Source organism: Macaca mulatta, chromosome 16 (genome assembly GCF_049350105.2).
Source record: "Macaca mulatta isolate MMU2019108-1 chromosome 16, T2T-MMU8v2.0, whole genome shotgun sequence".
Taxonomy (NCBI): Eukaryota; Metazoa; Chordata; class Mammalia; order Primates; family Cercopithecidae; genus Macaca; species Macaca mulatta.
Window position 1 is genome coordinate 70449520 of NC_133421.1, and position 24024 is coordinate 70473543.

The following is a 24024-nucleotide window of genomic DNA, read 5'->3' on the forward strand; positions in this document are numbered from 1 at the left end:
GACCAACATTTTTGTAAAATATAATTTTTAAAAAATTGTGGTAATGTCAAATTGCTATAAACATTTCAATTGCTTACTCTTAATTTCCAATATTTATCTTATTGTGGACTGGTAACAGTGGTTCATGGTCCAACAATGACCTGCAACCTACATCCCAACACCCCTGATGTTGATAATACATGGATAAGAAGACATTACAGTTGTGCCTTCAAAGGCCTTTGAGCAATGGTTCTCAACACAGGACAGTTTCATCACATTTTTTAAAATCATCATTGGGGCTCGGAGTGGTGAGGAAAGGAAGTACTGACATCAAGCAGAGGCCAGAGATGCCACTTAACATCCTATGATGCACAGGTCAGGCGCCCTACAACAAAGAATTATCCAGCCTAAAATGTCAATAGTGCCAAGGTTGAGAAACTCTGCCTCAGGAGTCTAATGCAAATGAATAATTACATTAAGAACACAGCTGGATCTAAGTATATACAAGGTACAGGGAAACACAGGAGAAGCACCTGAGTCTGGAAGGTTAAACAGGGACAGTACTTAAAAGAGTCCTCATCTCCTCACAGATTTCCACAACCCAACCCCAAATGAACTTTTTAATCTTATTTCCTGTTTCTTCCAAACAACAGCTCTGCTAGACTGGTCTAAGTCATGAAGTCTATACTGTGTTTAGTCTGTCACTCTTCCCAGGATATGGACAACCATCTTCTTCTCTCCTCCTATCCAAAACCGCTCAGCATGTAAGGCCTTACTCAAGCTCTGCCTCTTCCATGAAGTCTTCTTGATGTGATTCTCTTTCAATTCCTATAGGGCTTATCAACTGTACTGCTCATCTGGCACTTAATCAAATATTGGCCTTTGATATCACTTGTTATATTGCTTAATTTTTAAATGATTATTTAATTTTAATATTTATGTTCCATCTCCAGATTGACAGTTTAAGACAACTTCTCTGACACACCCATACCAGTTCCTTCCTTCCTGTATTCTGCTACAACACGTGGCAAAAAACACATGAAAAAAGTGGCATTGAGGTATTAAGCATTACAGCCCACCACCAAATCTTCATGTCTCTTGAGCTCATGACAATTTGAACACATCAGATTACTAGAAAAGTTAGTTATTTACAATGCAAAGGACACCCAGTCCCCAGACCAAATAATTATCCAGCCCAAAATCTTAATGGTGCCATGGCTGGCCCGTGGCTAGAACAAAGGCTGCCTCAATGATTGCTTCAAAGGCCCCCCAAAAAGTGAAGCTAGAAAGCCCATTTAAATGGTTTTACACGATGGGCTTTCGTGGGAGAATAATATGTAATGGTTAAGGAAATGAAGTCTGGGACTCCACTGCCTGGGTTCAAATCTGACTCTACCACTTACTAGCTGTGCGTCTTGGCCCCGTTACTTCACCTTTTTGAGACACAGATTCCTGCTCTATAATACGGAGACAATACAGTGTCTACTTCTGAAGGTTGTTGTGAGGATTAATAAACACAATAATAAATAAAGCACATAGAACAGAGTCTGGCTAGTATTAGCCAACACCCTCATTATAATCACCAACCTACGTATGGGAGTAAAGCAGGAGAAAACACCAACCTTTTCACTTCCAGGGTCACGTGAATTAGATTCCTCAAGAGAATGGTTTTTGAAGGCTGAAAACAAATTCACGCCCAGTTCCTCAAATGTCAGAAGCTCTGCTCTCCCTCAGCTCACTCTGCTCCCACTCTTTCTTCTTTAATGCTGTCTTGGCTGCCTAAAGGCCTGGATGCAAATGTTCTCATGTTTGAAGGGCAGACTACTTACACCATTACTATAATGCAGAATATTCTGGGGGAAAGCAGTTTGTTATATATGGAGAAACTGTTTTTCTCTTCTTGACCAAATAGGATAGGTGTTCTGCCTACCCTCTAAGGGGCTGCCAGCAAAGCCCTTGGAATCCGGGCCTTTTACCCTGCACTCTCCTCCTCCAGAGAAAACTTCATGAAGGGGGAAGGATGTACCTGCTTGCTGCTGACTTTCCGTGCTGACAGTAGAGCCACCCCAAGAAACATACTGTGATATTATCTTTTGTTTGTTGGCTTTTAAAACCACACATTAGAAATACAATATCATAATAAAAGATTCAGACATAAAGGTAAAATCGAGTAAAACAACAAAACTTTCCCTGTATTCCCCATCATAGCTTCCCTTCCACGGAAGTAAACACTTAAAAAAATTTTTTTAATTAAATTTTTAAATTAAAAAAAAAATAAATGAGACAAGGTCTCACTATGCTGCCCAGACTGGTCTTGAACTCCTGAGCTCAAGTGATCCTCCCATCTCAGCCTCCCAACGCGCTAGGATTACAGGTGTGAGCCACCACATTCAGCCGTAAACATTTTTTTCAATGTAATGTGTGTCCTTAGAGATTTTTAGAATGCATTTGCTTTTATATTTTTTTTATTAACACAAACATGTCTCTACATTTGGAGCTATAACATTTTAAGATTGGCTCTAACCAGTTTCTTACCGGTGGGCACTCAGGTTAACACTCAGACCTCAACTTTGCAGTGACCCAACTGTTGATCTGTAAGTAACTCAACTGTAGTTGCCAGGAAATCTAATCCATTTGGCGACTCTGTAGACAGCACTGCCTCTCCAAAAGATTTGTTTCTGAAAGTCTGCCTATAAATGCAAATGCCAGGTGAATTTACATATAGTTTGACTTTCAGATATAAGCACAACTACTGTTCAAATATACATTTAACTAAAAAATTGAAAACCAATGGAAAAATTAATTCAAGGTTAAAAAAACTACAATTTATAGAAAGTTAGCTAAAGTATTTTTTAGGGTATATGCTTTGTCTCTCAATCCTGCTCTAGAGATTTCGGAAATTACATGGTCTTAAGCCATTTTATTCTTCCAATCAAAAAAAAATCTTTATAAATTTCCTGACCTGAAGTTTTTAGTAAATTATTACATTCCTCACATCCAGGTATCATCTATAAATACTTAGTGGAGAACAGGAAGGGAGAAATTTTGCATCTCTAACTAGTGAGCAACTGCTGTCTTTTCCTCTGCTAATAAATTACAGGCAGACTTGAACAGATGTCAGGTTGGCATTCAAAACCTAAAATATAGCTGAAAAGCAAGTTATGACTAATACAAGAAAAAAAGATGAATGTCAGAAAGCTTCATTTTTTTTTTTTCTTTTTTTCAAATTTCAGATAAGCTCTTTAGCCTTAGGGTTCCTTTTACAGAGCCCTGGAGTTCGGCTAGATGTCTTAACCCCCATTTAAAATGCAATCTCTCCTCATGAGTGGGGGTGTGAAAATGCATTTTAAGAGTGTCAGTGTTTATGTTAATCTTAGCAAGAACTCCCTCTCTCCCAAATATGGCATGCACAAAACCTTAGTGCCCTTTCTTCCACTATGTTTTATTTGCACTGTTTTTAGCATGTGAAAGATGTCTGTGTGATCGAAAGGTTCCTTATCTTCTCAGCAGTTCTATTTCATAGAGTAACTGCAATTTCACTTACGATATCAGAAAAGAGTTGCTTTTCTCTTGAATTTCAAAAGAAACCTTAAAAATACTATTGAAAATGGGCTTACAGAGGGAGACACTGGGGAAAGGAGACCAAAAAGAACACAGTGTCAGTTTCAAAGAATGGGGGCACAAGACCATAACAAGTGGCTTTCCTCCCCACTAGGTGGCCTGAACATCTACACCCCACAGATCCACTGAAAGACAGTGTGAGACTGAGGTCTTCCCTTTTTACATCCTTTTCCTTCTAGGTCTTTCCTTGGGTAGATGTGAACCTATTCCCAGGATTACATTAAGAGACGCTGACTAATTCTTTAACAATCATTCCACTGTTCACTGAAAACGATGTGTTTTTTTGCTTTGACATTTATAATTTAGAGAGAATCCCATGCCAGGGATGCTGAAAAATGAAGTTTCTTTGCAGAAACTCTATCTTTGCTAACAAAAAAGCTACAGTGAGAACTGAGGTAATCGATCATTTATTTATCCTGAACACTGTCCACAAAACTGCATACAGGGGAATAAGTGTGGTAAATGTCCGAACACGAGTATTTAGTATCTATTCAGTTAACACCTGAATATGCTGAAAGACAGCAATCAGCTGTTGAATTTATTCACCCATACTTCCAGATACCAGCTTTGATGTTCACATCTCTACCCTGGGACTCAAATGCGGCTTCTATTAGCCCATAAAGTTATGGATTTAAGGTAATTCTTAATTAAAAATCTGTTTCGTGGGGGGTTGGAGGGCATTCTAACTAAATACCTATTTGGTATTTACTAAGTGCAAGGTATAGGTTTAGTTTTCTTTGCTGGTTGCTCTCATATACTTCCAAGGAAGGGCTGCCCCACTTGGGTTTGGGTGAGCTCAACTACTTCAGACAAGGGGGAAACTCAACAGTTACTCTGATTAAAACAGTAACAAAAACAAAAGTCTAAATTGATATTCCCCTAAATAATCCCTTTTCCTTTATCCCTCAGTCTAGAGAGCTTTATGTGACTTCCTTTCTACTTTAAGGGTTTCCTTGATTTTAATTCTACAAAAATATAACAAAAGTACAAAAGCAGAAAGGTATACACTATCTATTTGAAAGACTTTCAAGAGAGAAACTAACAGATTGGAAACTCCATGACAGTTATTTTCATGTATATTACCTCATCAGTTCCTTAATTTTACTGCATAATTGTGTGCCTCTGGTTAAGTTCTTTAGTCCTCCTATATCTCATCAGCAACATTCTGCTCGTAGTTAAACTATATTTTCAATTTTGAAAAGGCAACATGAAGTTTTATAAACAAAAAGAAAGAACTCTGTTATCTAGAAGCATAATTATCAGTCTAATGAACATAATGACAGAAGAGAATATTCTAAATTTATCACTTTGTAAATTTGAAAATTGATATATAGTCAAAAAGTCCATTAGTTAAGATTCCTGTTTACAAAGTAGACATAACTTTAGACTCCATGGAAAGACAATAATTTGGTCTTAAGCCAAAAGTAAAGTTTTCTGCTTGAAACATGAAAGCCCCATAACCTACATAAATTATTCTTTCCTAATCTTTTTTAAAAATTAGAACTGATTTAACCAGTCATACTCAGTGTCCAGTTGAATCTCTGAACCATATAGATCTGTCTATTTAGTTAACAAAAAGGGGAAAAAATCAATTTGTTCCCATCTGACATGTTAAAAAAACACAGAATACGCATAAAAAGAATTTGTATAATTTTATTTATATTCTGTCAAAATGTAACCATTTTTATTTATGTACCTTTACCAAAGTCTAATGAGAGCCTTATAACCATACTGTAATTGGAGTGCAAGAAAGGATTTTACTATATAATTCCCCCAAAATTCAAAGGAAAATAGAAGCCTCTATTGGAAGACAGGGAATGATACATGCATTACAAGAGAATTATTTCTCAGCCATTTAACCATTTAAAAAAAAAAAAAAAAAGAGGGAGCTTTACTTTTTTTTTTTTTTTAAGATACCCAGAAACTTTATTCAGAATAAAGAAAATAAGTTTTTCAATTCAGCTCAAAAGCCAGGGCAGCTTTATACTAGTTTGTCTTTTGAATGAAATTGATAACACATGCTTCCTGATGGCAAAAAGCCATAAAGAGAAAAAAAATTACTTTTCTAAAAGGATAGAACTCATTTTTTGTCTGATTAGTGTAAAAATATTAGAAAAATAAATCCATAAAAAAGGTTCTGGACAGCGGCACTCACAAAATTCAAAACCATAGTGCTTAGTCAAAAAGCACATCAAAAACAACAAAAAGCACACTACTGTAATTCAATTCATTTCAATACGGATATCAGAAACAGATGAAATTCACTAATAAATTCCAAATCTGTTCTGATTTAATTTAAAACTCTCCAACAGCTGGCAAGGTCACAAACTGACCAATGTGAGTCCAATTCCTTTACGCATTATCTACCCAACGCATACTGACGTTGCGCGTAGCTTCAAGTGCAGGATCTAGATAATTCACAAATAGCAAACTAGTATCTGAATAACTGTATCTTCACTAGCTTCCAAACGGTGAGAAAACATTTATAATTAAAAGAGATGGCTCACTATCAATGCAGTTATTTTTCTACTTGTTGGCTACACAGTATAAATGTTCAAAGAAACAGAATCATTAGACTCTTTCTGCACTAGATCTCAGTTCTGAAAACTAGTAAAAACATTCTACAAGAATAACTTAGAACATTTGGAATCATCTCTTTATCCCTGCTTTTACCCAAAATACACTTAACAATATTTTCATGTCTTGATGAAAAAATACAAATTAACAAGATAGTGAACTACCACATTTTAAAATATTTTCCCAATTAAAATTCTGCTTTTAATGGACATGGCCTTTGTATCTTTGAGATAAAAAGTATGCTATTGCCATTTCAAGGTGTATAAAACTCAGGTGATGAGGGTCTCTGTCATTTTCTCTTAATCCAATTCCAAACTCGACCTTTACCCAGTGAACAGGTGTGTGCCGTGCCTGTAATTTATCAGAGTGACTGACCAGGCAGAAAGGCTACCAACAATAGAAGGCTAATACAATCCAAGCACTTAGTGCCTAGAAAGCAGTTCTTATCCCCACCATAATAAATGCACTTTTATCTTCCAGTAGCAATTTAAAGATAAAGAATGATGGGGATGAGGGGAGTAATATATTCATATTCCACTTTTTTTTTTTTGGATGCTATTTTTACACTAATAGTCTGCCAGAAGCTGGTATGTTATACATTCCTTTCTCAGATATTCTGTTGCTCACATTCCAATCCAACAAATGATATGGATATGAAAACACTCATGACAGCATTTCCACTGGGCAAATAAAGTCACTTCACACAGATAAATTAAATCAATCTTCAAGAAGAAAGTGATAAATGAACAGTGCACTTCTTTGTATGCAATATAGAAACTCCAATGTATAACCTGCATTTGTCTTTTTGGATCAAACTTATTTAATTTAAAAACATGCCAGGCATCCATTTATTAGGTATGAAGATGTACTAACTGGGTAATGTGACAGCACAATAAAAAGGAACGCCAGCTAATGTTAGAACAATACACACAATCTAATAGATCATTATTATTCAGCAGGGTAAATCTGACCCATAGTGATCTTTAGAGTCAGGTGAACTTTCTAAACATGCCCTATAGAAAAACATTCTTACAGAAATAAATAAACAAAATGGGGTCACTACTAGTATTACTACTGTCAGGGGAAATTTCTAAATATGCCCCATAGAAAAGCATTTTTCAATAAATAAATAACAAAATGGAGCCACCACAAGTCTTACTTCAATGATTTCCCCATAAAATTAAAATGTAATTTTAAAAGTTTTAGTATTACAAAAGTTTTTCAGAAAATTTATCTGTTCATTTTTAAAGAAAAAGACAAAAATACTTTCATGGGTCTGAAAAATAATTTCAAAACTATTGAAAAGAGATTCTTCATTGCATTAATTTTTTTAATAATACAAGACTTTATAACATTTTCCTTTTTAAACTTACCCATCTGCTCCACAATCTCTGGAGGAAATACTCGGGAAGCAAATGCTCGTCGGAAAATATCGGAAAATTCCTTGTCTAGACCTCCTATTCCCATCTTTTCAAAGTTCCAGTCAGGATTGATAATTGATTGGCGATTTTCCTTGGTTTTAGCTTTGCCTATGTCAAACGAATATTATATAATGTGAAACAAGGACTTTATCACTAAGTTTAAAAAGACAGAACTCCCTGAACATCCTAAATGAGTAAAGAAAAGCTACCATTACATATACAAAAATGAACAATATAATCTTAGCTGATTTTACAGACAGAAAGGTAAGTTTTGCTATGCTATCTACTTTGTCTGATCTCCATATATGGTAACACGCTGTCAAAATGACTAGCTAAACTTATGCTATAGTCTATTTCTATCAGTCCACAAAATTTGGTTTTATTAACCTTCAATCTAACCAAATTAACTAACTTGGTTGATCAGAAGAAACACCATGTGCATATCTGAAGAAGACAACACTAGCTGGCAGAAATGCAACTGAAATTTTGCAGTCACTGAAGTCTCCTAACTCAAGTGTATTTTAAAATACATATATTTATCCAGATTATGCTTATACAGGTAATTGGGCATATATATAATCCCTCAGCCTAACGAGATGCACTAAACAAGTTTGATGTCTTCCTTGCTTTCTCTTCACTTGCACACAAAAGTCTGAAATCATCCTAAAGACTTCAGTGATTACAAAACTCATGTTTAAAAATTCTCTCACAGGACAAAAATTATCTAACTTAAATGTCAGAGTGCCACCTAAAGTAACTTAAGAGAACCACATTTACTATTTCAAACAAAGAATAAATTAAGTACCTTAGTATGCTCTATTATAAACAAAAAGTAAAGTAATAATATAGTTTTTATAAAACCAGGGAAGAAAATGTCACATTAAAGTTTATCCTAAGAAATGCTAAATATTTGAGGTGATATGTTAATTAGCCTGATTTGATAATTCTACAATGTATACATGTATTAAAACATTAAATTGTACCCTATAAATATATACAATTATTATTTGTCAATTAAAAATAAAGTAACACTTTTAAAAAGTTTGTACTAGATGATAATTCTATGGTTAGAGATTTGAGGTCTTAATATTTCCTTTGGAAAGTGATTGAAAATATTTTTTCTTACACTCTACTGCCCTCTTGTGGGCAAAATTTACTGCATGCCAATTACACAATTTTTTCCCACGGATTATTTAGAAATACCTATTTTGTATCAAAGTTACGCAGCTTCCTTGGGATAGCTTAATAAAAGGTACACAAAAATAAAATACAAAGAAATCACTTCATAAATGTACTAGATAAATAATAGGAAAATACATCCTACATCCATAAAATGACATACAGGCATTAAAAATCATGTTATAGATGTGTATTTAAGATGTTTGAAACAAAATAAGCAAATTACAAAACTACAAAAAAGCAAATTACAAAACTATGAAAACAGAAACAAACTTTAGAGCGTGTAAATTGTTTTCGAGTGCCTAACCATATTTTATAAATAAAATATTTTATATTAACAAAAAACCGTAAGGGGGAATGGTAATGTGCAGACCAGGAAATAAAGGCCACACACTCGAAGACTCTTAAGTGACCCTAGACATGATGGTGTGTAACCAATGAAAACCCTCTCCTCTCTAGTGGGGTAGATATCAACATAGTTAAATCAACCAAAAATAAGAATTACTGCCCAGTTAATGGCACTTTATTCTGGTGAGTTACTATTCTCAGAGAACAAGCTGCATTGTTTTAATATGACAAAAGTTGGGCTACAGTACAAGAGTAGGACTGAACCATGAATCTGCTGGGAAGACTTGACCTGCACATTCATCACTGAATCACTAAAAGAAATGATGATGCTATCTCATTTAACACAAAACCAAGTGAGGGGTGTTCTACAAAATAACTGACCAGTTCTCAAAGTCATAAAAGACAAAGTCTGAGGAACTGTCAGTGACTGAAGAAAACTCAAAACACAGAACAACTAAATGCAATATGGGATCCTAAACTGGATCTTGGAACAGAAAAGGACACAATGGAAAAACTGGTGAAATCTCAATAAAATCTGTAATTTAGTTAGCGGAAATGAAACCATATTCATTTCTTACCACTGTATTTTTGATAATGTCAAATAAGACATTAACATCAGGGTATAAGCTGGTAAAGGGCATACAGAAATTCTCTAAGCTATTTCTGCAAATTTTCTGTAAGCCTAAAATTATCTCAAAATTAAAAGTTAAAAAATTAATTTGTTTCTTATTTTAGTGCTATTTCTAGGAAATTAAAAATTACCCATGTGGCTCACATTCTGTTTCTATTGGACAAAGCTGATCCAGATGAATGTTTTAAACTTTTTCATCAGCAAACCTGACCTACAGGAAATATCCCATGCTTCTGTGATAAACTCTCTCAAGACAGATGCTCCTCCTTCCTTTCCCCATTTGGAAATCACTGTAGTTGAGTTACATATAGAAACAGGCCCACTTCATTTCAAATCTTCTAAAAACTGTAAATCTTACCAATAAGATTGAGCGATGAATTTTCTGCTTTTTCAAATGCAACTTGACTGTTTCCAACAACCAATCCTACTTCAATCTGTATAGAAAGACAATAATTAGGTGTCTAATAGTAAACTTTCGGACTTCTCAAAGCAAGGCCAAAAGTGAGGGGGAAATGAGGTCTCTCTGGGCAAAGCAAACCTTCCAGACTATCATCTGAGCTACTTTTACTTTACTCATAACTTTCTTCTACAATTCTTATATGCCTCATTTCCATGCCTGTATCTTTCCAATAATGCGTTTCTTACTATTTACAATAAATATCTGCATTCATGCAAATTATATGTACATATATGTCTACATTTTACATTACTATTAGGTCTGCAAATAAGTACATTTTAAGTTATATTTTAATAACAATGCTGGCTATGAAAGCAATTTCCCCCCTACTATCTCAAAAGGGTACACAATATGAAAAAAATCACTAAGCAACAGATAGGAAAATTATAATCAATCTGCACAAATTACATTATAGGATGATCTAGTAAAGATGATCAGAAATAAAACCTACCTTCTGCCTTTTCCCTGTTGCAGGCTCTCCCTTCAGGATGCTAGGATCCATGGCTTCAATATCCTTCACCAGTAAGCCAAAAAGCTTTTCATTGAAGCTAAAGACAAGCTATGTAGAAAAGAGTTAAGGGGAGAAAAATCACTTCATAATATAATGGTTTCTTAGATCATCACCAATGTTTTTCAAATGCAGAAAACCAGTTTTCTCTTATATACTCCTCTCCAATCTGCTCCTCAAGCACACTCATAGCCAATGAAGAAAACGGAATTAGCACTTACGATCAGTGTTTACAAAATGACTACAAAACTCAAGTTTAAAATTTATTTCATGTGGATAAAAAATATCTAATTTAAATGTCAGAGTGCCACCTAAAGTAATTCAAGAGTACCACATTTACTATTTCTAACAAAGAATAAAGTATCTTAGTATTTAATTCAAATGCTACAGGCAGTTATATAATATTCACAAACACTCTTGGAAGCAGAAACTATGACTCCGTTTTACTAGTGAGGAAGCTGAGATACAGAAAGAGGCTACGCAACAAGGCTCAGAGTCACAGTAAATGAGAACACCAGGAGTCAAACCTGGGTCTGTGACTCTGCAATTCATGCTTTCCTATCACCAGCACAAAATGCTTGCCCTACAAGTGCAGAGACAGCTTCTGAGTGCTCAATTACTCATTCACCAAATATTTGCTGAGTCCCTTCTAAAAGTCTGGTCTTCTTCTATGTGCTGGGGTATAGCGGTAAATATTACAGGTTGGGCTGTCCGTCAATCCTGCTATACTACCAGATACCACAAATGAGAAGAAACAGTAAGGACAGTGATCTGGAGTAAGATATTTACTTCTTCTCTGAATTATGAAAGATTCTCGTTCACGGATTTACCGACTTCTACATGCTACTGAGTTTTAAATTATTATAAATACCAAAGCATTTCCTATTAAACATTCTCCTAAACATTTTCCATTAGGATACTAAAGCTAAAAACAAAGGTAAAAACCATCAATTTTAGCTAGGCAATCTGAGCACAATTTTAGTCATCCAATACACAACAGTACTGCAATGGCTCTCTGGTGAAGTGTCCTGGTCTACTATCATCAGAGACTTAACTGTACATGGTATTCCTGTCTTAGTTTCTGTTTTCCTCAACTAGAAAGTAAGTTCTATGACAGTAGGGTTTACATCTATTTTGTTCACTGCCGATCTGCAGTGTCTAAAACAGTGGCTAGTACTAGGTACTATCAAATATGTGTTTATTAATTCTTATCTCAACTATGTTCCTTAGCTGTGTAGCCATGGGCATACCATTTACCTTCTTTAGATCTTAAATTCCTCATTTGGCCAGGTGTGGTGGCTCACACCTGTAATCCCAGCACTTTGGGAGGCCAAGGTGGGAGGATCACTTGAGGTCAGGAGTTTGAAACCAGCCTGGCCAACATGGCAAAACTCTATCTCTACTAAAAATAAAAAAAAATAAAAAAAAAAAAGGCCAGGCATGGTGGCTTATGCCTGTAATCCCAGCACTTTGGGAGGTCAAAGCGGGTGGATCACCTGAGGTCAGGAGTTTGAGACCAGCCTGACTAACATGATGAAACCCCATCTCTACTAAAAGAACAAAATTAGCCAGGTGTGGTGGTGCATGCCTGTAATCCCAGCTACTCGGGAGGCTGAGACAGGAGAATCACTTAAACCCAGGTGGCAGAGGTTGCAGTGAGCCGAGATCACGCCATTGCACTCCAGCCTGGGCAACAAGAGCAAAACTCTGTCTCAAAAAATACATATATTTGCTGGGCGTGGTGGCGCACACCTGTTATCCCAGCTACTCACAAGGCAGAGGCAGGAAAATCACTTGAACCAGGAAACAGAGGTTGCAGTGAGCTGAGATGGCGCCACTGCACTCCAGCCTGGGTGACAGGGTAACACACTATCTCAAAAAATAAATGAATAAATAAATTTTAAAAAATAAAAAAATAAAATTCCTCATTTGTAAATGTGGAGTTAGATAAGGTAATCTCTTGAGGTTCATTCCAATTCTAGTACTCTTTTTAAAATAATGCACTATATTCTTTTCCTACCTAGCAGGAATTCAATTTTCTTAAGATTCTCAAATAAGCCCATAACCAAAATAAGAACTTTTTTTTTTTTTTGAGACAAGGTCTCGATCTGTCACCTAGGCTGGAGTGCCATCGCACAATCATGGCTCACTGCAGCCTCAACCTCCCAGACTCAAGCAATCCTCCCACCTCAGCCTCTTGAGTAGCTGAGACCACTACACCCAGCTATTTTTGTAAAAAATTTTTGTAGAGACAGGGTCTCACTATGTTGCCCAAGCTGGTCTTGAGCTCCTGGGCTCAAGTGATCCTCCCACCTCAGTCTCCCAAAGTGTTGGGATTCCAGTCGTGAGCCACTATGTCTGGCCAAGAGCTATGTTTTCTACAGAACTATATTAGTGAAAGAGACAGACATTTCAGAGGCAAAACAAATGTCCTATGATATAAAAAGAAATTTCAGATATATATGTCTGCAGGGTTCCCAAATTTGCTGAGGGAAAAGCTGCTGTAATTATACATGACATTATAATCTAAAAGCTACTTTAGAATTTTTCTGAACAGACTCCTTGAAGTTCAGTAAATACATTTCCCTCACTTTTTATCACTCACCTTGGATATACCAGTTGATACGCAAAGCTCCTCTCACTTTTTAAAAGGTAGAATTAATTTTGGACAACTGCAGAAATTAGAATACCTATAAAGTTAAAGGAATGGAAGAAAATTTAAAACTACCTGTTGTCCCACTGAGAAGGCCTGGTTGTTGAATTGCTGAATAAATTCTGCTGCCATCTTGTCAGTGTCATAAGGGTTGGAATCAATGCTTTTTTTCTGCAGGAAATCAATCTCGATGGTCATTGTGCCAATACACTGTTTGGCTTTGTCAAATGTATACAAGGAGACTAGGGGAAAAAAAGAAGCATTTTTAAAAAAATCACAGGAGTACCAAATACCTGTTGTGTTTCTAGTAACTAAAAGTTTCACATAAATGAATCATAATAAAACTACTTCACCAAAAATGGGACTTAAACGGCCTTCACCGGAGGGACACACAGGTACAGATTTAAAAAATAATAACCACTAGAGATTTTCTTCCCCATCTGAATGAATTAGAAATATTGAATGGCAGGCCGGGCATGGTGGCTCACGCCTGTAATCCCAGCACTTTGGGAAGGCGGATCATGAGATCAGGAGATCGAGACCATCGTGGCTAACATGGTGAAACCCTCTCTCTACTAAAAATACAAAAAAATTAGCCGGGCGTGGTGGTGGGCGCCTGTAGTCCCAGCTACTCGGGAGGCTGAGGCAGGAGAATGGCGTGAACCCAGGAGGCGGAGCTTGCAGTGAGCCGAGATCACGCCACTGCACTCCAGCCTGGGTGACAGAGCGAGACTCCGTCTCAACAACAACAACAACAACAACAACAAAAGAAATACTGAACGCAGTCTGTTGTTATCCCTCATCCCACTCTCGTTAGGATCACAATCCTCCCTACATGGCCTCCGCATCTTTCTCCTCATTCAATGCAGTACAGTATGGCATGCCCTGACACAGGTGCCATAACATGCTATTTCCAAATAAGATTTTTGTTTGACACAAGAAAACAGCTAAGGTGGAATGTGGACGAATTCCTCTGGCCTAGGAAAGTAGGATGCAAGGCAAAAAAAGAAGCTTGAAAAACAATGTTTACTAGGGGAATTTGCTCTAGAGCAAGTTAGACTTTGACATTTTTTTATTTCTTTTTTACTACTACAAAATGTTGCCTGAGCACCTGCTACATCTAGGGAACTATAATAAGTTCCACATGCGTGGCATGTAGATAAGGGCAAGGACCAGGTTTTTAACTCCTCTTCATATTAACAGCATCTCATAGTTTCTTTCAGGTGCTTAATATATTCATGAACTGTTTAAATGAAACAACAATAACAGAAAACCCATGGTCTCCATGCTAATAATGAAGGAGGCAATAAACCACACATACAAAGCCTTGGGTAAGAAAATTCCTGTTCAAGCCACATAAAAAGTTCTAAAATGACTTTTAGGTTACAGTGTAATAAATTTAAATATTAAAGTGTTACACATGATTTTATATCATGTAATAACTGTTCAACCAAAAACCTTGAATTGTACAACTACAACAGAGTTTACGTATCATATTTTTAGAAAAATATGTGTTAAAACAAATTTTGCTAGTTACAGATAATTACAAAGAAGCATTTCCCTAGGAAAAAGACTTGATTCTTAAATCAGCTCAAAAGTATACTTATAAATGCCAGTTTATAAACAACCTTTTAAAGCAAAATATATTACAGTGCTATATACTGTAGTGGTACTATTAGGAAAGAGTAGAGTAAGCTACCCAGAAAAGTTCAAGAGGATTTTTGCATTTGAGTTTCCCCAAATAGGGCAACTTGATTATGTGCCGTAAGAAAGAGTCTATCGCTACTCTTCAATAAGGCTTGACACACACACACACACACACACACACACACACACACACACACACACACACACACATTTATTTTCCCTTTAGGTTCCCTGAAGATAATTGTCCTAAAATTTGCCAGTGTCCCCTTAAGGATACAGTAGCAGCTCTCTTAAGCAACTTCCACTGAGCTGACTCATCAGAAAGCTGACCAACTTTTATCCCTCCAATATATACCCATCAGCCTATGGTTTGCCTAATGCTCAGAGCTTGTAGACGGAGCTGCTACACATCATGGGTCAGCCAAGTTCATTCTGGAATCTGTCTGTGCTAGTTACGCTTGTTACAGTTAATTATGATATATAATTAAATAGTATAAAAACTTCTGAAGGTCTGGTTGTTGAACTGTTATTACAATGACTTTGACATTCTAGAATAGATATTATAAATCTAAGTTGAAAGCTTTGGGAAATTTTTTTAAATGAAGAGTTTCTTCTAGAAAAAAAATACTGCTAACTAGGTATGAGCATTAAAATCAGAAAAGGTTGGGAGTGAACTCTACAAAAATCCAAGAGGTTTTGGCACTCTCGGATGCTCTACAAAGTCTAAGTTCTCCAGCCATTTCAAAGAAATCCACCTGGAAATTACGGGTGAAGTGTATGCACAAAAGATAATACAGCACTCCAATCCATGGACCAAACCTCCAAGAAAAGGCCTTTAACCAACTTTTCACTTAACTACCAGTCCAAGTCACATGGGGTAAGTGAGCTTCTGCAGTTCTCACCACAAAAGCAGGTAATAAAAAAGACTTTTTTCACACTTGCTTTGAACAACAGGCATGGAACTTTTGTGAGCTACTGAGGTCAAATGGCAAGGGGTAAGCAAAAAAAGTCACTGTGCAGTATTAAATGTCTGTTGCAAAGATTCTAGTGAATTACAAACAAAGCTGCTCTCCTCAAAGGGACTTTGAGTATGTATGTTTCAACAGATTCTGCTAGCAATCAGAAGAATCCAAGTAAATAATTTAAGTTCTCTGTGCCTTGATTTGTCACATCTATAAATCAATACTGAACTAGATAAGTCTTTATGGTCATTTCATACTCTAAATTCTGTTCTAAACTTATTTCTTATATTCTAGCCACTTGAGTTATATACAAGGATTTTCTGTAAACTCTTATTTTATGTTTGAAACAGAGTCTTGCTCTGTCACCCAGGCTGAAGTGCAATGGCACAATCTCAACTCACTGCAACCTCCACCTCCTGAGTTCAAGTGATTCTCATGCCTCAGCTTCCCAAGTAGCTGGGATTACAGGCGCATGCCACCATGCCCAGCTAATTCTTGTATTTTTAGTAGAGACAGGGTTTCACTATGTTGGCTAGGATGGTCTCGATCTCCTGACCTCGTGATCCGCCCGCCCTGGCCTCCCAAAGTGCTGGGATTACAGGCGTGAGTCACTGCAAACGGCTGATTTTCTGTAAACTATTTAAATGAAATTGTTTGTATAATCAGATTTCTGTATTTAAAGGGGGGACATAAACATATTTTAACTACTTCAAAAGCAAAATAACAAAGCCTGAGGAAGGAACATAAAACACACCGAAGATCAAATAAGTTCAAATTTTGGCTAAAAGTTTCAGAACACTCTCCTGTCTCCAATTCTGGATGGCTTGCTCCTTCTTAACATTTCCTATAAAGTACAGGCTATATGCTGAGTAACTTTGATAGGCAAGAGAGCTTAGTTATTTCCCTCATGTAGTGAAAATATTTGTAGGTTGAAATCTTAATGTAAAAATGAATATATTGATTCAGCAATTCCATTTCTAGGTGTTTGTCCCAGAAAGATGCTAGAACATTTGTCTAAACATCTACAGGGAGGTTCACTGCAGCATTATTTATAGTACTTAAACATTGAAAAATGTTTGTATATTCATAATGTAGAATACTATACAGCAATTTTTATTAAAATTAAAACTTGGCCAGGCACGGTGGCTCACATCTGTAATCCCAGAACTTTGGGAGGCTACGGCGGGAGGATCACTTAAGTCCAGAATTTAGAGACCAGACTGGGCAACACAGTGAGACCCTGTCTCTACACAAAATAAAAAAATTAGCCAGGTACTGAGGCTGCAGTGAGCCATGACTGCATCACTGCACTCCAGCCAAGTGAGACCCTGTCAAAAAAAAAAAAAAAAAAAACTTTATGTATACTTAATAAAGATGGATGGCCTGGCCAGGCGTGGTGGCTCACACCTGTAATCCCAGTACTTTGGGAGGCTGAGGTGGGTGGATCACCAGAGGCCAGGAGTTCGAGACCAGCCTGGTCAACATGGTGAAACTCCATCTCTACTAAAAATAGAAAGTATTTGCCAGAGTGGTGGTGCATGCCTGTAAGTCCCAGCTACTCAGGTGGCTGAGGCAGGAGAATCGCTTGAACCTGGGAGGAGAGGCTGTAGTGAGTCGAGATCATACCATTGCACTTCAGCCTGGGCAACAAGAGCAAATCTCCATCTCAAAAAAAGATGGATGGCCCTTGGAAACGTAATATTGAGTGACAAGTCTACAGCAGAAAGGTTTGTATAGTATAATACCATTTTGTGCATTAAAGATACCAAAACAATATCATAATGTCATAATGCATACATATGTGTGTGTATACATATATTCATGTCATCTCCATACTGAGAAATTTGAATCAGTGTATTTAAAATATTGGCCAGGCGCGGTGGCTCACACCTATAATCCAGTGGGTGGATCATTTGAGGTCAGGAGTTTGAGACCAGCCTGGCCAACATGGCAAAACCCCTTCTCTACTAAAAATACAAGAATTAGCCAGGTGTGGTGGCACATGCCTCTAATCCCAGCTACTTGGGAGGCTGAGGCAGGAGAACTGCTTGAACTGGGGAGAAGGTTGCAGTGAACTGAGATCATGCCACTGCACCCCAGCCTCAGCGACAGAGCAAGATTCCATCTCAAAAATAAATAAATAAATATATAAATATATAATTACTACTGACTGTAGTAATGTGCTGACTGTAGTTTTCAAATGCATTTTAGTTTAAGGCCAATGTTCCCAAATAGAAAAGACCAAGCTGTTACAATTTCAAGTGCTATGGGCAGCACCATGGACAGTATCCCAGGCAGCGCCAAGTCAGCACCATGGTCAGTCCCAAAGGGACTCTTGAGTCAGGGACTCTTGAGTCCTGAAGATTTCATCCAGGATCAAAGCAGAAGATTGAGAATGTTTTCTTATTTTATGGCTAATAATAATTTAATATAAAAGACTAATAAAGATTTTATAAGCAAAAAATAAGTTTATCCAATTCTTTGAATAAACTTGGACTTTACAATGATAGATGTATATATAGTAGTCAAAACATTAGCCTGTAACACTTAAAATATGGCACTGCCAGATGGAAAGAAGACAGACTAAATGATTCCTCCAGAAGATTCCCTCAGACTAAAATCACTTGACTTGACTAAAATGTTTCACCTTACGGAACTCCCATTCCAGAATGCTTGAGCACTCCTCCTTCAAACCACACCTCCTATCCCATCTTGGTCTACATGTCTACTTAAACCGAACCAGTTTTCTACCTTTATGGCCACATCATCCACATCACTTGGGCCCCAAAACTCTACCTTCCCTCAAGCTTACTCCACTTTACTCCCACCTGATTACTGGGTTTTACAATTTTGCTTATTAAGTCTGTTTGAGCCACTTCTTTAAAGATCTGACTTTACAATCAAGATAAGCATTTCTGTTAGCAGAAGAATGCTTTTACAACTTAAACCACAAAACACATTTCTCAACTCATCAAAATTTATAACCTTGAATTTCTGTATCTTGTCACAATAGGAAATATCTAGATTCAAAGTTTTAAGTACTCTTAGCCTCATATTTAGAAAATTTATGAAAATTAGAAACCTACGTTACATACTACCCCATTTTCTCATTAAATTTAACAAGTGTTCATACTTCCACAGAGAAAAAGCCAACTAAAAATAACTCCAATGTTAGCCGGGTGCAGTGGCTCATGCCTGTAATCCCAGCATTTCGGGAGGCTGAGGCAGGCGGATCCCGAGATCAAGAGATTGAGACCATCCTGGCCAACATGGTGAAACCCCATCTCTACTAAAAATACAAAAATTAGCCAGGTGTGGTGGCGCGTGCCTGTAGTCCCAGCTGCTTGCAAGGCTGAGGCAGGAGAATTGCTGGAACCCTGCAGGCGGAGGTTGCAGTGAGCTGAGATTGCGCCACTGCACTCCAGCCTGGTAACAGAGCGAGTCTCCATCTCAAAAATAAAATAAAATAAAATAGCCCCAATGTTTAAATTCCATCTAACTTAGAAAAAATGATAAGTTGTCAGGTTCCTAAACAAGTAGGATAAAAGAAGTGTGTGTGTGTGTGTGTGTGTGTGTGTGTGTGTGTACAGAGAGAGACAGAGACCCAGAGAGGAAGACAGGGAGCCAGAAAGATAAAGAAAATATGACAACTGGTAAAGCTGGGTAAAGGTAGTATACAGAAATTCTTCGCATTATTTTTGCAACCTTTCTATAATTTTTTAAGTTTTAAAGACAAGCAGAAGAAAAGCTGGTTTAATTTACACTTGCGTTTTCTTTCCTTCCCCTACTGTATCCATGAAGTTGACATAAAATCATCTGACTAAAGACGACTCATACTCCATTTCTTAACTTTGCCACATTGCCTAAGACACAATGCCAGTTTTTGCTTATTAGCTCTTTGGCTTATTATCTATTAGCAGCTTAGTCTTTCCACCCCGCCACCCCCCAAACTGGAAGTCATAAATTGCTTTCCTTGCCTTGAACTATGATGACCTTATCACACACTTCATAAAAGATATAGGAAGAGAGGTACCATAACTATTTACTTCCATTCTCATACATCTAACCAGTATTCTGATACAATGAATGTTTAAGGTCTGATCACTAGTAATAAAAAATTGTACAGCTCTCAATATCTGTGAGAAAATAATATAAAAAATCTTTATCAGGTGGCTAAAAAATATACCTACCTTCTATTTCTTGCCCAATAGAAAGCCCAGCCCATTTTCTCTGTAAAGTAAAAGAGAAAAAAAAGATACTTAAAACCAAAGCAATCAAAAGTAGACAAGAAAAAAAGAGCAATTTTAATGAATTTTCAGAACACATTCAAAGATCAAAACATGGTATGCTATTATGGTTGAACTGTGCTCTCCCCCTCCAAAGTATGTTGAAGTCTTAGCCCCTAACACCTGTGGATGTGACTTTATTTAAAAATACGATCTCTGCAAATGTAATCAAGTTAACATGAGGCCATAATGAATTAGGGTGAACCCTAAGCCAATATGACTGGTGTCCTTCTAAGAAGAAAGAGACAAAGACACATAGACAGAACACCATCATGTGATAGCAGAGGCAGAAACTGAAATGATGCAGCTACAGGCCAAGGAATACCAAAGGATTGCCGGCAACACCAGAAGCTAAGTACAGAACAGATTCTTCCCTAGAGCCTTCAGAGAGGGAATAGCTCTACTGACAGCTTGATTTCAGACTTCCAGCCTCCAGAATGGTGAGAATAAATCTCTGTTGTTTTAAGCCACCAGCAATGGTTCTCTGTTACTTACCCCAGGAAAGTAATGCATGTGCTATAGTTTATATCTGAACATCTGTTCCAAAACATGCAAAGCTTGCCTTTTGCAGTAAAGCTGGCACCACTGAGAAGGATGCTCCTTTGCACAATATGATGCTACAGAAGGTCTTCACTGTATCAGATCACACTTCAGTGTTTTAAATGTACTGCTGCAGTTAGTTTTACTGTTTGTTACAGTATCTCAAAAAGGAAGATTCATTTGATTCATGAAGACTCAATTAAAACTGGTCAGAAAATCTATTTTGAAACCCAATCAGGGACTGAAATCATTAGATAGTCATAGCTACTCTTTGTATACTAGCCAGAAGATTTTTAGACATTTACAGCTAGATTTTAGGCTTTCCCAAATCCCTACTGTTTATCATGGCAAGAAGTATGAAGGCAGGCCAGATTGTGTTTAGGCAGGAATTTGGGGCTTGCTTGGTATAGATTCAAAATTAGTAATTACTGATAACACTCCAAAGAACAATGAGAAAAACAATTTTTGGTTGAAAATCAACAGTTCGCCTGCTCATCCGAACACTGCAGACTCTGTAGTGGGTAATTTAGAAGATGCTGCACTGTGAATACGTGCAACAAGTGCTCTCCCTTGCAGCTTTCTTACCACATCCTGTTTCCCTCCTCTCTGCCCTTCACCTCCCCCAGAAGACCTCTTCTGTAAAACCCCACCCCACTTCCAGCCAACCTGAAATTTAGCACCATGCTCGTTAAGCTTAGACTTTAAGTCAAAAGGAAGCCACATTTAGGTTCTGTACTTCAATCCCAAAGACAGCTGATATGGTTTGGCTGTGTCCCCACCTAAATTTCATCTTTAGTTCCCATAATCCCCATGTGTCATGGGAGAGACCCAGTGGGAGGTAACTGAATCATGGGCGTGGGTTTTCCCATGCTGTCTGCATGACAGTGAATAACTCTCACGAGATCTGACGGTTTTATAAAGGGCAGTTCCCCTGCACACGCTCTCTTGTCTGCCACCATGTAAGACATGACTTTGCTCCTCCTTCGCCTTCCACCATGATTGTGAGGCCTCCACAGCCATGTGGAACAATGAGTCCATGAAATCTTGTTTATCTTTATAAATTACCCAGTCTCCGGTATTTCTTCATAGCAGTATGAAAATGGACTGATACAGCAGTCCTTAGGGATAACAACAGTAGCTATTTTATAAGGTTGTTTGGAGAATTAAAAAAGCTAACACATGCCAAAGTACTGAGAATAGAACCTGGCCTATAGTAAATGTTGGGGGAAATTTTTTTTTTTATTTAAATAAAACAGAGACAAGGAGAAATGGCCACGTCTCAAGCTATTTCTAACAATCAGAATCCCAAATGGAACACTGTAAAAGCTGACGAACCCTGGAATATCCCAAATTTTTAATCTTTAGAAATAAATGTGAAAGTGGTCTGGATAATGAAGAGGTATCAGACAGACAGGTGGAATAGTAAGTGAAAATTTCCTGTAATTTTTGAGGGCTTCAAGAGATCTTCAATAGTTCCTTTTTTTCCTCTTTTTAAAGAGACAGAATCTCACTCTGTAGCCCAGGCTGGGGCATGGTGGCACAATCATAGCTCACTACAGCCTCGACTTCCTGGGCTCAAGTGATCCTCCTAACCTCAGCTTCCCAAGTAGCCTGGACTACAGGCATGTGACACCATGCCCAGCTAATTAAAAATTTTTTTTTGTAGAGACAGTGTGGGGGACAAGGGTCTCGCTATACTGGTCTGGAATTCTTGGTCTCAAGCGATCCTCCTCCACCTCCCAAAGCACTAGGATTATAAGTGTGAGGCACCTGGCCCATCTAATAATTATTTTGTTTGTTTGTTTTCTTTTTTAAACAGGGTCTCACTTTGTCACCTAGGCTAGAGTGCAGTGGCAGTATCTCACCTCACTGCAGCCTCGATTTCCCAGGCTCAAGTGATCCTCCTGCCTCAGCCCCACAAGAAATTAGGACTACAGGCAGGCACCACCACGCCCAGATAATTTTTGTACTTTTAGTAGAGACGGGGTTTCGCCATGTTGCCCACATGGTCTTGAACTGCTGGACTCAAGTGATCCACCAGCTTTGGCCTCCCAAAGTGCTGGGATTACCAGCATGAGTCATTGCAACCAGCCTAATAGTTCTTAAATGAGTGTTTGATCTCTTTCTCTAAACCTTCAGGGAAGTCTACCAATGCTCATTAGCATACTAGGAGGAGGTAGGGATTGCATTTACATTACTTAGGACTGGGGTCAGTCAGCAGCCTGAGTAAAATGATAAGGGAGAAGAAGGTACAGACTAGTATTTGTGGTGCTTTATATTCTGTATGATGTGCCTGGGGCAGCGCTAAGCAATCTAATCCTCTGGATTCCAGAGAATCCACCAACAGTTGTAACTGTAATCACAACCCATCCAGTTGCTATGGGAGCCTAGCAACTTATGTTGTAATTTGAGACTCTTTTCAAATTCTTTAGTATAACGCCATCACATTATAAAATCACTATTCTTAGATGTCAATTTTACAAATAAAATGTTTTTTATCTTTTATGTTACCCTGGGGGTTAACATTAAAATAACTTGACCCTTTATGTGATAGCTGACTGATTCTACTGCAAAATCTTTAAAAATTAGGGAAAAAAATCAAGGCAAAAGAAGGCAGCCATAGCAAAAATTGGCAGTTAAGAATCTGTCTTTAGGTTGGGCGTGATGATTCACACCCTATAATCCCAGCACTTTGGGAGGCCAAGGTGGGAGGATAACTTGAGCCTAAGAGTTAAAGACTAGCTTGGGGAACACAGTTAAGACCCATCTCTACAAACAATTTTAAAATTAGTCAGGCACAGTGGTACAAGCCTGTAGTCTCAGCTACTTGGGAGACTGAGGTATGAGAATTGCTTGAGATGAGGAGCAGTGATCATGCCACTCCAGCCTGGGTGACAGAACGAGACCCTGTCTTAAAAAAAAAGAAAAGACTGTATCTTTAAATTCCTTATATAATACTTAGATGTTTGGCCGGGCGCGGTGGCTCAAGCCTGTAATCCCAGCACTTTGGGAGGCCGAGACAGGTGGATCACGAGGTCAGGAGATCGAGACCATCCTGGCGAACACCGTGAAACCCCGTCTCTACTAAAAAATACAAAAAACTAGCCGGGCGAGGTGGCGGGCGCCTGTAGTCCCAGCTACTCGGGAGGCTGAGCCAGGAGAATGGCATAAACCTGGGAGGCGGAGCTTGCAGCGAGCTGAGATCCGGCCACTGC

At 37.7% G+C, this 24024-nt stretch overlaps 1 protein-coding gene across 13 annotated transcripts in view; it reads right to left on the minus strand.

The window, feature by feature from the left end:
• The window catches only part of NSF (N-ethylmaleimide sensitive factor, vesicle fusing ATPase), a 162892-nt gene that overhangs the window by 106534 nt on the left and 32334 nt on the right, over positions 1-24024 (minus strand). For 7 of the 13 annotated variants that reach the window (XM_077972281.1, XM_077972280.1, XM_077972277.1 and 4 more), the window contains 5 exons: positions 20174-20213; positions 13450-13616; positions 10665-10772; positions 10115-10190; positions 7551-7706 (listed from right to left, as the gene is read on the minus strand). In XM_077972281.1, coding sequence (XP_077828407.1) covers positions 7551-7706; positions 10115-10190; positions 10665-10772; positions 13450-13572 — 463 coding nt within the window. In that variant the 5' untranslated portion in view covers positions 13573-13616; positions 20174-20213. Of the gene's footprint in view, positions 1-7550; positions 7707-10114; positions 10191-10664; positions 10773-13449; positions 13719-20088; positions 20332-24024 lie in introns of all 13 variants that reach the window. The other 6 variants (XM_077972283.1, XM_077972286.1, XM_077972284.1 and 3 more) reach the window with 3 other exon arrangements.